Source organism: Eleginops maclovinus, chromosome 5 (assembly GCF_036324505.1).
Source record: "Eleginops maclovinus isolate JMC-PN-2008 ecotype Puerto Natales chromosome 5, JC_Emac_rtc_rv5, whole genome shotgun sequence".
Lineage (NCBI taxonomy): Eukaryota > Metazoa > Chordata > Actinopteri > Perciformes > Eleginopidae > Eleginops > Eleginops maclovinus.
Genome location: NC_086353.1, coordinates 4,902,602 through 4,916,693, shown reverse-complemented (window position 1 = coordinate 4,916,693; position 14,092 = coordinate 4,902,602). Strand labels below are relative to the sequence as shown.

Here is a 14,092-nt window from a genome sequence, read left to right as displayed (position 1 = left end):
TTAGCATAAAAAAGCCCTCTGACTGCACTTAGTGATGTCACCATGATCGCAGATTTTAACATGAACTTTTCCATGTTATCATACCTGATTTAAAAAAATATCTAGAATCAATAAGACCTGAGTTGACCTTTTTTAAGATGACTCTGGCCCTTCTCTCTTTAGTGGCACTGCTCTCTCTCTTCAGTCTCTCCCTCTCGTTTCTCCTCTAAATCTCCCCTCGTCTCTCTGCCATGGTAAAGTCTGATCCTCAGCCGGAGCTGGAGACACCTCTCTGCACTTGGCTTATTTTTTCGAGTAATTTGTCAGCGGTGTTTTCCTTTTTAATGGCACCAAACGAAACCCCAGAGCTGCATGTAGGGAGCGAGGGAGCTGAGGAGGGGGTGTGGGTTGCTGGGTTTGGAGGTGAGGGGGCTGTAAGGCAGGCGGGCCCCAGCTGTGGCCGCTTTGATTCGGCCTGCGAGGTGAAAGCACCGATTGAGACGCGAGGTTGGGCCAGTTATCTTAACCTCCCACACTTCAAAAGCTCGGTGAGAGCTTGTCCGACTCCTTCCCCTCCTTCCTCCATCCCGCAGAGGGAAAGGAATTGGGAGGGGGGAGAGAGAGAGAGAGAGAGAAGGGGGGAGATTAAACCTTTGCTAGCCATCTGAACAGAGGAGCGTTTCATTTCCTGCAAAAAAGTCCTGCCGGCATTCCTGAGCACTAATGTAGAGGCAGGGGGAGAGGGGGGGGGGGGTGTGAAGGGAGAGGGGAGAGGAGAGGAGGGGTCAAGTTGCTCCTGAATCCCAGTGTTTGTGTCGGCTGGACCTTGTGAAGAGCTGGCCCCGTGCCCCCCCACAACCAACCACCAGGCATGTACACACCCCTGCTGTTACCACCAGGCTTTTTAGAAACACACACACACACAACACACACACACACACACACACACACACACACACACACACACACACACACACACACACACACTCGCCCACAGCCCCTCAGGTCTTTTCCCCGGGCAGGAAGGCCAAAGCTTTTCATGTCTGTGGTGGGGGGAAGGAAAAATGCTCCCCAGGAAACAGGGTGCAGTGCCGGGCGTGCGGGCCCCGCTTTGAGATCCTGGGATGAAAAGAGCAAGGGCGGCGGAGGTAAATAAAAAGCGACAGGGGCTCTCTCTCTTTCTCTCAAAGTGCCGCACTCCTTTCAGTCCCCACTTGGGGTCAGCGCTCCTCGGAAAAGGTGGCCTCTGTCCTGTTCCCTTTTATCCACATGTGGTAAAGCAGTCTGCAGGGGGTGTGTGTGTGTGTGTGTGTGTGTGTGTGTGTGTGTGTTTTCAGGATTTGAGCGTTAAGATGCAGCGAGCAGCAGGGCTCAGCTGACTTCTCTCCTACAAAAACACACCCTTTGCTTTGCCACGAGGGAAAAGCAAACTACCGCTCCTTTTTCCTTTTTTCGTCTTCACAAAACATCCATCTTTTTTAGTCGCAGGAGGCATCCAACGCACCTCTGCCTCTCCACTTTGATCACACATTCTATTTGATGCTGCTCAGGTCTAAAATAACTCCTCTCGGCTTGTCAATAACTCAAGCTAACTCTGTTATGTTAGCTCAAGCCCTATCACGAGAGGGAAAAGAACACTTTTGCTGCTCGGCAAACAATTTCCCCGTCAGGGAGAGGGGCCGAGAGCCCTGTTAAGTGGAGGGAGCAGTTTTTAACACCGCCGCGTTAATCTGCCCCTGAACCGCAATCATACAGATGACTACCAACATGGACTCTGCCAGATTTAACCAACTGTGTCAATGTTGTGATCCTCCAAGTACTTTTACACAAGTACTGTTCTTAAGTGAAATTCTGAGGTACTCCACTACAATTCAAAGGGGAATATTGTTATTTTACTCCTCTACATTTACATACTACCTTAAGTTAGAAGTCTTAAACAAGACTTTAGTTACACCTGGATTAAATTCACATTCTATGCAGCAGTCAATAAAGTAACTAAAAGTAGTTCCACCTTTTTACCAGCTTCATAAACACATTAATACCCAATACTTTTATACTTTTACTTCAGTAACATTACACTTTGGTACCTTTTTACTTTTACTTGAGTACAAGGTCTGAGTACCTGCTGTGTGGGGAGCCTTTCCTCGCCTTGTTTCCCGTCGCCCCCCTGCTGGCGGCTTAAATGTCAACCAGAAGCTACACAATTGGGTGCTCGCCTTGAGAGAGAGGGGGGAGGAATGAGTCAGTCGGGAGGGCAGAGAGTAGCGTAGCGCTGCCAGCTGGGTCACGGCAACCCCCATGTCGGAGTAGATCAAAGAGAGTCCGGCCCACATCCTGTCATCGACCTCTGACCCCCTCTGTAGTTCAGAGCTTTGGCTCAACACTATGGCAAAAGCCTTCCTTCAATCAGCTGTAGCGCTGCGGAGAGACGAACAATGATTGATGTTGTTGATTGTAATGACAGGTAATTTGTCCCTCCCTGAACCGGGGGAGGCATGCCTGCATGGTGAGACACTCCGGAGTCACTCTGAGTCACCCTCATACGTCTGGTTTTGGTTAATGTGACGTGAATGTGACCAGTGTTTCGAATTCTTTCCTTTTTGTTTGGCGTACACAACAGTTACTTCATCGTTTGGTTGATTGATCCCTTTGTGTTTGTCTTTTCTCTCCAGGAGGGAAACGGAACAATTTCTCCACATGCAAAGCGAAGGCAGCAGCTACGGGCCCTCTGCTAGAGATGGAGGCCTGTTAGATTTCCATGAAGACCCTTAAATATCAAAACTGAAGCCTCCAGTTCTCAGAGGACCCCAACCCTTCCCTCCTAAACCCCATCCTTACCCAACCCCACCACCCCCTTTTTCTTCAACACAGTCACATGTCGCCACCGAACACCCTTCACTCCCGTCCTGAAGGCGCCTGCTGTAGAATCACTGAACTGAACAAGACAATCATAGGAGCACCAAACACAATCTCTCACCGTAAAAAAAAAACACATCGATTTGACGTCTGTGTCTCCTCTCACAATCCCAAGGCACTGCACTGCAACTTCTTCATGGCACCGCCCTCACACCTGCTCCTGAGTTACTGTAAGTTATTTGTCACCTCGGTTCCTTTGTATAGTTCATTAGGCCGACATTCACTCCCTCAACACCTCCCCCACCCCCTTTCTCTCTATATCCCCTCCCTCCCTGGATTTTTGAGACCATTGTGGGTTTCGCCCGACCGACCAAACACCTCTTTTTAGACTGCACTAAGGAAGCCGGAGGAGTCTCATCTTGTCTACGAAACGTCCTCACGACGCCATTATGAGTTTGTCGCTGACCAGTTGGTGCAAAAAAGGATCAACGTTCTGATTTGCTTTTTAGACTGAATTTGATTTTGAATGCTTTTTTGTATCTTGAATCCTTGTTTGAATTTCTCGGTGTATATTTTAGTGATTTTTTTTAATATTGTTTTTTTTTTATATATATAGTGGTATATATGAAAATAAGCTTTGGACACAGGAAAGCCATTTTTCTTGTTGAAGCATCTTGCAGAAAATTGAAACTTAAGGCTTCTTTTGATAACTATTTGTAACAAATAGTGACCTCGAGTCTTGCTCAGATGTAAAATAATGCTCAGTATGTGTACTTTTTAAAAACTGTCAGGATATGTCAATTTTCTTGGTATTTTTGCAGGCAACATTAGGACAAAGGCGAGAGTTATGGCTCAGAGGCCTATATTTTATTGTTCTAAAACATGATAAATGAAGCAGATATATATATTTACCCCAGCACTTGGCAGTCTTTCTTTTATTGCAATGGACCTTTGTCTTTTCTCTCTGGTAGCTAATAGTGTGGTCTTTAGCCATGTCGTTTATTCCATGCAAGCATCCCTGTAACAGTTTGATTTTAATGCTCTATTTTAGTATTACTTGATGAATTCCTTTTTTATTATCTCATTTTGGGTCACTGTTATCTTGGTGTAGCATTTTGCTTCCCAAGTGGTCATATTTGAACTGTTTCAACATGTTTTTTTTGTAAGAAAAATAAAAAGGCACCATTGGCTCATCGGATCACTCGTGTGGTGGAAAGACCTGAGCTACGAGTGCCAGATGTAGCAGTCTGTGTGTCATCCTTGGAGATTATGATGCAAATATGCCCAGGCTTTAGTGCTGCGTATGTATGGATGGTGTTAATCATGTAAAACACATTTGATCTGATGTTCTCGTCAAAAAAGACAAGTAATCGAAAGCACTGAACACATTTACACAGTGATATTGTGATTTAAAAGAGAACCCTTCATTATGCTGCAAACAAACCTTTATTAATTGGGTCTATATAAAGGGTGAGAGCCATTTCCCCCTCCTGTCTTTGTTATAATTGGCTTTACACTTTAAATTCTGTAAAAACGCATAAGGTAACAATTTCATTCTTGAATTAAACAACATTTTTGATTAAAGAGCCAAGATCAAAGGAAAAGCTATTTATAGACTCATCTGAATTGGGCCTCTTGCACGGCTTCATTTGAGGTGAAACAGCATCACCTTGTGTTCATGTTGGATTAACAGGACGTGTTAAAGAGGCTTCACATTCCCAAAAAGAATCTGACGTGTTCAAGTCCTGTTATTTATTAAGAAGCAAATCCCCGTTCTGTCCTGATTCCAATAAATCTCAAACACCCCTTTCAAATGGACAAAAGTGACCATAGTAAAACTACAATAGTGTGTAAGTCCTATAATAAAGAACACACAAGGGGGGTAAATGGCGTAGTCCTTCACTGAAAAATGCTCTGGTTTATTGTTAATGCACATTTTAAGCTTAAAAGACTCAATAGCTTTGAAATGCAAGTCAACTGTAACCTATGTTGTGCAAAGCTGTCTTGCAAACCTTTTATGAAGATAATATGAGAGTTCAGATGTACAAAACTCTGCCTATGGGTTCACCCCCCCTGGACAGGATGCTGCAGTTGAAGGAGAGCAACACAAACTGGGAATTTAGTTATAAAAGGGTTAACTTTAAGAGATATCAGCTTGATTTCTCTGAACCAACAGGTAGGTGGCAGTAATGCACCAAAATGAGCAGCAGCGTTGCAGCAAAAGCAGGGAAGTAGAAGACTGCTAGTACATTGTGGGTATAAAAAAAAAAGGCTCTGCAAATGTTTTTGGATAAGGGAAAGACATGTTACAGCTCAAATATACAAACAATGCTACGCTGAATTCCTCGGTTCACGTTAAAATACTACAATAAAAGCTGCATCTGGTCTTAACAGTGATATTATTTTAGCCCAATAATATTTTGACTAAGGCTAGAAGATGTGAGAGACTATCACATTAAAAACAAAGTATTTGAAAAATCTATTTTAATCAGATTTAATCTCCACACACAGAAGGATATCATTCAGAGGACGTCCATAAGAAAACGGACTGACAGACAAAAGTCGACATTTGTCATAGAAGGCACACACACCTTTCCCTTAGTGTTTCTGATCAGTTCTTGTTAGACGGCTTTATTATTAAAGTTCTAGTGAGGAAATCACTTGTACTTGTAGAATCCTTCTCCTGTCTTTTTGCCGAACTTGCCCTCTGATACCAGCTTGTTGAGCACTTCACTCTGAGCGAACATCGGGTTGTCAGGATTCGCTGCAGACCAACCTATAGATCAAAAAGGGTTCTTTAAATTTAACTCATCAAATAAATGTAGGGGAATCAAAGTAGCAATTGGCATGAAACGAAAAGACTCAATTAAAGTACCAAACATGTAGACTTTGGTACAGTACAGGTTGTATTTACTCAGTTACGTCTCAAAATTAATCTTCCGTATATTTTTTCCTCACCATCCATGATGAACTTCATGGTGTCCAGTCCTACGTAGTCCGAGAGCTCAAAGGGTCCCATGGGATAACCACATCCAAGTTTCATGGCAATATCAATGTCCTCTTTGGATCCATCACCTGAGGGAGAAGACAGACATACAACAACCATAAGAAGCTGCAGAAATCCATCAAAAACTAGAAAAGATAATAAAGGATACTGAATTACAGCTCCATTACGTGACGCCGTTTGTGACCCAGAGGAGCTAAGAGAGTAAAGCGAGGAACTTTTGGCGTATAACTCCCATTTAGGGTCATAAAATGTTGAAATAGTAGAAAGACTAACAGCATTTTAGGTGGGTTTTACTTATCTCCGTCAAGTTTCAATTAAATTGGCCAAAAATGTAGCTAGGAGTAAAATTGGCTTGATGCGGAAAAAGGAGAAAAGCCAGAAAGATTTATTGTTATTGTTTCTGTTTAATAAAAACAAACACATTATACATTTTCTATTTTGACATTTAGTGAGTATAATATCTGCAAACTTAGGAGGCCGAGTGTCTTATAGTTGTGTATAGTATCTGACAGTGCTACACCAACATATATCCTTCTTTTAATTACTATTAAAGGGACTGAGGTTCTTTCACAGTGTTGTGTGTCCACTTCCCAAAGAAAAACATAGTTATGGACACTTGCTCATAGCTTAACTAAAGCAGCTCTTCTATCTGCAAAGGTGCAGCACACGGTACGTACCTCTCTCATACATCCGGACGGCATCCAAGATGTACGGCAGCAGCAGGCGGTTCACCATGAATCCGGGTGTGTCCTGAACAGAGACATGTTGGAAGCTGCTGAGTGGGCTGTTTCATGTTTCTTTATAAGACTCCAGCGATAATGACATCTGACAGCAACTCTTACCTTGCAGGACACCGTTGTCTTCCCGAGCATTTTGCTGAAGTTCAGGAGGGAATCGAACGTCTCTTGGCTTGTACTTGATGTTGCAATGACCTGTGAAAAATGAATACTTTAAGCAACTTTGATTTGAATAAAGTGATGATAGCATCGTGTGATTCAAATAAAGTGTGAGTAGCATAATACAGGTGTTTCCAACCTGAGCATGGACATAAAATATCTAAAAATGACGTCAATTATTCTTGGCATGATTAAATTCTCAGTATTTACTTCCATCATAAAGATCAAAATAAATCCTAGAAACATTTTTATTTCCTACAAATTTGCTCTGTTTACAGATGTATAATGTGTCCATAATTATAGGCTCAAAGCATAAAGGCCCTGAGCTCTTTATCTAACAGGAAACCCGTAAATAAGAAATGTAAAATGACAGAAATTGGCTCCCAAAAACAAAAAATATATAATATATTTGTCCAATCGCCCACCCCAACCCTGCATAGATTATCTTTTCATAACACTGAACTGATGCTTTCTCCTGTCCCAAGTCTTTGCCATGCACTTTTATAACAACCCTTTCAGAAACCTCTGTCTGTAGGCAAAAAAACACACATGTTTTTGTTCAGTGGCCGTACCTCTACGAGCCTCATCACAGGGACGGGGTTGAAGAAGTGAAGTCCGCCGAATCTATCCAGCCTGTTGGTGGAGCTGGCGATGTCAGTGATGGACAGGGAGGAGGTGTTGCTGGCAAAGATGGTGTGTCTAAAAGAAACATGTGCAGAAAAGCAGAAAGTTCATAAAACACAATATGGACAGTTCTTAATAATAAAAGCAAACATGTGCAGTTCATAACTAAATCGTTCTGCACAAAGGCCACCAAATGTAATATATGTGTCAACTTCTCTCCTTTTGAACACGACCAGCTGCAGTAGAAAAAATGCTTTTGATAACTGACACTTATAAGTAATGACTGACTCAGAAAGGGGGATGGTGCTTACGCTGGTGCCAGCTTGTCAAGCCCACCAAACAGATCTTGTTTGACTTTGAGATTTTCCACAATGGCCTCCAATACAAGATCTGTGCCCTGAACAACTGATCCAGCATCTGTGGAGGTGGACACGTTCTGCATGGCTTTCCCGATGAACTCCTCCCCTGCCTGAATCAAAAACAAAGTGTAATATTTTGTATTAATGACACACGTTTAAAAAAATATCTATGTATTTAGTGATTTCACATGTCTCACCTCTGGCTTGTCAGCAAACTTCTTCTTCACCACTCTTTTAAGGTTCCCTTCAATTCCTTTCACAGCCTTCTTGAGGATGTCTTCATTTGTGTCCACCAGTGTCACCGCGTGGCCAGTAGATGCAGCGACCTTTCAGGAAGAAATAGGTTCCAGATAATCAGAAACACAGCCTTCGATGTTAGTTTGATGGCATGTCTTGTGTTGAAACTGTTTTAAATGGCTGAATGCAGCAAGGGTTCATTGAAAGAGATACAAGTTTATAGTTGTGCACTTAGGTGTGGCAAACTTTCCTTAACAATAAAGTACAGTGAGCTTTGTGAATTTTTAGTGATTATAACATTTGTTTTGCTTTGTTGTTCACATGAAAACATTTATAAAAAATGATATAGTGTGTCATATCAAATAATCAAAATTAGAATAGAATCGACTATTTTACTGTTATTGTATCTGTTCAATGAATCTGTGTGCGGCACAGAATACCTATTGTTAATCTTGAAAACGAATATTAGAATATACAGTAAGGAAGTAGTCTACACAAGTGGGGCACAGGTCAAACTCTCCAATAGCTGATTACAGGAGAACGCATGTGGCGAGCGACACCTTGTGGCTACATGTGAATCCTGCAGCTGATCCAGTCTTGTCTTGTTACACAAGGAAACAGCAATGAATGACAACTGAACTATTCACAACAAACATCTTCCTTAAGGGATCAATGGGTGATTGTTCTGTGAGACAAGAAAAACATGTTTATCAGGGAACAATGCAAAACTGTATTGACAACTACAGGCTTTTATTTTGAAAGGTTATTTGATACGGGACAACTTGCAGGCAACACAAAGTAGCTTTAATGGAAAATTATTTTCGTTTTTACAAGAATGTAGACTCTAACGATGAAAGCAAGTGGTTGTTTCAGCAAATGCACGTATGTTTAACATTCCTAACTCCCATAAGAGCAGCTGCCTCACTAGCTTTTATGAAGCTAACAGCTAGCTACATGGCTAATCACAAACACACACACACCAAAGCCAGTCCGTCGCTTACCTGTGCAATCCCCGCACCCATCTGCCCCCCTCCGATGATCGTGACATTTTTAATGACAACATGTCTGACAGCAGAAGAGGACAGACCCCTGCAGATGTGGTGTGTTAAGAAAGCCATGTTGTGTCAGCCTGCTGCAGGACTTCAAGAGTGGAAAGTAGCAGGAAGGTCGGCAGTCACGTGATCACGCTTCCATGACCTTTCACACAGATATTCCTCAGGTGTCATTACAGATTTACTAAAAGAAAAATATCTAGGATACAAAGGTTGCTTTTAAACTCATTTGAATAAGCAATACAGAATGTAAAAATACTTCATATAAGTAAAAGTCCTGCTGCTCAAACCTTATAGCATAGGACTTTTAAAATATAATAAAACCACTTCACCAGTGTGGGAATAAAAGCTCAGATTCTTTATTCAAGCCATGGTATAAAATACTTCTATTACAAGTGAAACACCAATTTATTCATGATACATTGTGGACATTTTTATTAATACAAAATATTTGTATTGACACGTTGCCCATAATCCTTTAATAAAGTCTCTAAGGCATGAAGATGAAGACATGTTTAAACGGCAAGAAGTCCAAAGCTCCACCCGACTTAATCTTTAGTAAGGTGCTGCAGGCATCCATAAATCCAAACTGATGAAGGACATATCGGTAAACTCAGAAGTATGCAGTGTTTTACCTTCTTTTCTGCGTTTGGTTTAACAGACCTCAAAGCAAAACACTTAATCTGAGAGTGCAGATCATTTCATCAGTTCTCTTTTAACTGAAATCTTTCCTTCCCTAATGCCCTACTTATGAACACTATAATACGTACTGATATATGATGTTTTTAAAACCAAAAGGCATCTAGCATATAATACTGGTCCGACTTGAATTGATCACACAAAGTAATCAACAGAATTATGATGTTTGACCTTGATTGTTACTTAATTATCAAGTAAATACATAACACATTTGCCGGTTCCATCTTTTTAGCAGCAATTCTGATCACAGAAATGTTAATGTAACACACACCATAAGGCCTGCTGGTCATTTTAGTTTGCTAATGAAATGTTATGGACTGAAATAATGCCTGAATAATCAAAAAAGTACAGATTGGATGAAGACATATTTGGATTAGCCAAAGAGCTGCATTACCAATCAAAACACACTTTTTTTACTTTGCAAAACTTACATCGTCTCCCCAGGAGACCTTTACCCACATAGGTAAATGTAATTGGATCTACACAAAATCTGTTGGAACCAGATATTCCACTGCTTCATCCCCGGGGGCTCACACACACAGTGTATGGGCAGGGGGCCAGCGTCAGGCCGAAGCGTCCTTGCAGGGGAGGAGGAGGCGTCCCCTCTGGGAGTCTGAATTTGAAGGCTTGCAGTAAGATGGTTACTGTCAGGAAGAGCTCCATCTTCGCCAGCTGTTCACCCATGCACACCCTGCGACCTGAAGGATACAGGACGAATAAATCATTAGGGCCTTGTGCACGGATAACTCAAATGTATTCCCAGATGAGTGTTTCAGTTATATGGCAGGTATGAGTAAAGAGTCACATACCAATCCCGAAAGGTATAAAGCATTCCTTCCTGAGCAGCTTTCCCTCGTCATCTAGGAAGCGCGATGGGTTGAAACTATCGGGGTCGTCCCAAAGAGTGGGGTCTCTGTGGACAGACCAAAGGTTGGGCACAATGACGGTTCCTTTGGGAATAGTGTAGCCTCTGAACTCTGAGAAAAAAGGAGTAAAACAAACAGTTCAGATGCTGGTCAAATTATTTTGAAACAGATTCAGCTTTGTATACATTTATCATCCCTGAAGTACAATTACAATAATTGACTAGTTGAGCATTAACAGAAGATCTTACTGATAGATGAGGGGTCATAGGTGTTATCTAAGTTTACCTGTTGTCTCGGAGGCCATGTGAGGAATAGCCAGGGGAACAGCTACAGTCATTCTCTGCACCTCCATGATGGTGGCTTCCGTAAAAGGCAAACTTCCCTTATCAGTCAGAGACAGGATCCGTTGTGTGCCCACCACTTCATCTATCTCTGCTTGCACCCTGTCTGGAATCAAAATGATAGAAGCAACTCAGAATTAAGCGTTCAACTCATTAAGTTACTCCTCAGTCATCTAAACAAACAAAAATAAACCTTGTAGATAGTGGGAGTCAAACGCATGTTTTGATGTGCTGATAAATGTGATTGTGAAAGAGTTAGGGAAGTGTTTAAATGCACAATCAAACGCTTCTGTTGTCTTGAAATCAGGAAGTATTTCAGTCGTGGGTTCTCACAGACGGTTTCAAATTCCTTTTTTCTTCCCAAAGAGGATTTATGTAGAAAACAACGACTTTTTGATACAGCAGCTGATGACCGCACAGCTGTAATGCCCTGTCCCTGTAGAGGAAAAGCAAATGACACAGAGCAATCAATCCGTTTGAAAAGGACAGTAGCTACTTTTACCTTGGACATCAGGATATAGGACCATGTAGAGCAGAATCCACAGAACAGAATTGGTGGTAGTGTCGGTGCCAGCGATGAAGAGATCTCCTATAATATAAAAGAGATAGTCCGCTGTGAAGCTGCTGTCCGGCTCTCCCCTCTCTTGCTGGTCCAACATCTCCATCAGGTACATATCCACCAGATCCCTCGGCTGGGCACGACGTAATGTCATCTGGTGATGCAAAATAATCTTCTTCAAAAACACTGTGATCTCTCCTTCCACCTGCCGCAACTCCTTGAAGACCCCAAAAGGTAAGTAGTAGAGCAGCGGGAAGATGTTGATGAGAACTGCGGCGCTGTTCACGCAGATCTCCAGCCCTCGATCCATCAGGTCCAGCAGTTTCGTGAACTCGCGGTCTTCGTGGTGGAAGCGATGTCCCAGGATCAGAGAGCAGATGACGTTGGACACGGCGTTTCTGATCAGCGGGGCCAGGTCCACACCGGCTTCAGCCTCATCCTCCTGACTCAGGTGCAGCAGCTGTGTTTTGATGGTGTCCAGGCCCTGCAGGATGCACGGCTCCAGGCTCAGCTTCCCCAGGCCGAATGTTCGGAGGGTGGCGTGGCAGAACTTGCGCTGCTTCCTCCACACTGGCCCATAAGGTGCAAAGACTATACCTGAAGTTCAATTATAACGGAGAAGCATTTGAGTCAGTTTGTATTTTGAAGACTGTGTAACATATCAGATAAACTTGTCACTGTATATTCTTATGTTATGACAGCTGTACACCAGTCTTACATGACACTATATTACGCTTACAGTTTTTTATACATAAATACTCTATATTTCATTCCTGTATTTAGAATTTGAACTCTGGAATACCAAAGGGGTTCTAAATTATTTTATACTTATATGACCCTATTTGTCCCAGCCCATTTGACATATCTAACTAATATTAGAAAGACCTCTCAGTAGGGCAATGGGCTGGAAATCAACAGCAGCACACACTACAGCCTTCAAAACATGTAATAACAGAATGTGGTAGACAGCATTCGCTTTTTGCTAGGTTAATCTAAAAAAGAATATACTGTCAAAAGCTTAATGTGTCCTATAATAAAAACTGCTACCTTTGCGTTTGGTCATGATAGAGATAGAAGGGATGTCTGGTCTGTCGGAGAACACCTCGGGATGGTTTGACAGAGCATCCTTCACCACTTCATAGCCATTCAGCACCACCATCAGCTGACTCCCTACAAAGATGCTGTAAATGTTCCCATAGATTTTGGCTTTTTCCGCAAACACATCCATAGCGCTTCTGTTGGCGTTGTCCTGCTGCTGTCCACACATCCTCTGGATAAAAGAGGGGATGAGAAAGCGGCCAAAGTTCCCCACAATCGGCCACGGCTTCGGACCTGGCGGGATTTTTGCCAGGAGGGTCCGCTGTTTCTGATAAACATGCACTAAATAAAAAGCGAGCAGCATTACTAGCAGAGCTGCAGTGTTTACATGCGACAGAACAAAGCTCAGGTGCTGCAGCCATGACAGCGAAATCATGTTGTTAAAGTTGAATAAACTGAATAAGGAGAACTGGCAATCCTATCCCATGTTCAGCAGTGTTCATTAAGTCCGAGTGAAATCGTTGTTATCATGCACACGCTCCTTTCACGCGCTTCCTGTGTTGTTATGAAACTGCTGGTGTCAACGTCTTACTGTCATTGGCTTCCTATTGGCTGACAGAACTGTGCCTTGCTGTGATTGGTGCATTACGACAGTGACGACACATTAAAGGCAGTATACAAGGCAAAGTAAGTGTATCATACCAAGAACTAAAACAATATGGTAGTAGCATATAATAGCATTATGAATAAAAAGGAAATCAAAAGTAATTATGTATTCAACACATATTTTAATTTACTTTATGTCATTTTGTATTATGTCTCCCCCTATGTTAGTTTTTGTAAATAAAATATATGACGCTCATATATGTTCTTGAATAAATAAATAAAAAGAGGGAAGTTTTTCATCCAATAAAGGCATTAAAAAAGCTAACTGACTCACACTGTACATCGGCAAATCCACATTTCATGATTCAAAACAACCCAACCACGGTGCTTACATAGAAATACACAATTAGAGAAATTCAAAACCCAGCAATGAGGCAACTGTAGTACTTAAAAGGTTCAGTGCAAATTAGTGCACATGCACTTACAATGGTTTATCTTACTTGGAGAAAACGAACCTACATCTATGGAAGTAATTTGCATCTTCATGTTTGGTTTTGCCCCTATTGTAGGCCACTTTAGATTCAATTGCAGCTAAGTGAAATGTAATGTATCTGCCACCTACCATTTCTCCCTCCCAACATACACAAATGCATTGTACACAATTGGCTGTTTGTTTTTAAACTGTCTTTATTGTCACTAAGAAACTATTTGTTGTCTTTATTAATTGTAAGACAATGCCGGTCCATTTAGCTATTTACTTAGCCAAAAGACCATATTGAATATTTACTCCAAATTCAGCAACAGGATAAATGCTGGATTCAATAACAGATTGGGATGTTTATAATAAAGTGTTGAATCTATACTGTACACATTCAGAGATATACACAGCCCTGCATTACTGTTTGTAATGCTAGTTAATATCCCTTTAATTACAAGCATGTGGCGTTGACTTTAATTTCATGTATCAAAGAAT

The 14,092-nt window shown here is 41.8% G+C and overlaps 3 protein-coding genes across 9 annotated transcripts in view; 1 reads left to right on the top strand and 2 right to left on the bottom strand.

The window, feature by feature from the left end:
* Positions 1 to 4,080, top strand: part of lef1 (lymphoid enhancer-binding factor 1) — a 93,847-nt gene extending 89,767 nt beyond the window's left edge. For all 7 annotated transcript variants that reach the window (XM_063883239.1, XM_063883237.1, XM_063883236.1 and 4 more), the window contains one exon: positions 2,652 to 4,080. In XM_063883239.1, the coding sequence (XP_063739309.1) occupies positions 2,652 to 2,751 (100 nt within the window). In that variant the 3' untranslated portion in view covers positions 2,752 to 4,080. The remainder of the gene's footprint in view (positions 1 to 2,651) is intronic.
* Positions 4,081 to 5,302: 1,222 nt separating this feature from the next.
* hadh (hydroxyacyl-CoA dehydrogenase) lies at positions 5,303 to 9,157 on the bottom strand. Its single transcript, XM_063883244.1, has 8 exons — positions 8,960 to 9,157; positions 7,919 to 8,047; positions 7,674 to 7,831; positions 7,311 to 7,437; positions 6,685 to 6,774; positions 6,520 to 6,592; positions 5,794 to 5,910; positions 5,303 to 5,611 (listed from the first exon to the last, which is right to left on the bottom strand). The coding sequence occupies exons 1-8, from the start codon at positions 9,074 to 9,076 to the stop codon at positions 5,493 to 5,495; spliced, it is 930 nt and encodes a 309-aa protein (XP_063739314.1). The 5' UTR covers positions 9,077 to 9,157; the 3' UTR covers positions 5,303 to 5,492.
* Positions 9,158 to 9,347: 190 nt separating this feature from the next.
* On the bottom strand, positions 9,348 to 13,061 carry LOC134864342 (cytochrome P450 2U1). Its single transcript, XM_063883235.1, has 5 exons — positions 12,523 to 13,061; positions 11,419 to 12,072; positions 10,861 to 11,022; positions 10,519 to 10,686; positions 9,348 to 10,407 (listed from the first exon to the last, which is right to left on the bottom strand). The coding sequence occupies exons 1-5, from the start codon at positions 12,947 to 12,949 to the stop codon at positions 10,226 to 10,228; spliced, it is 1,593 nt and encodes a 530-aa protein (XP_063739305.1). The 5' UTR covers positions 12,950 to 13,061; the 3' UTR covers positions 9,348 to 10,225.
* Positions 13,062 to 14,092: the final 1,031 nt, after the last annotated feature.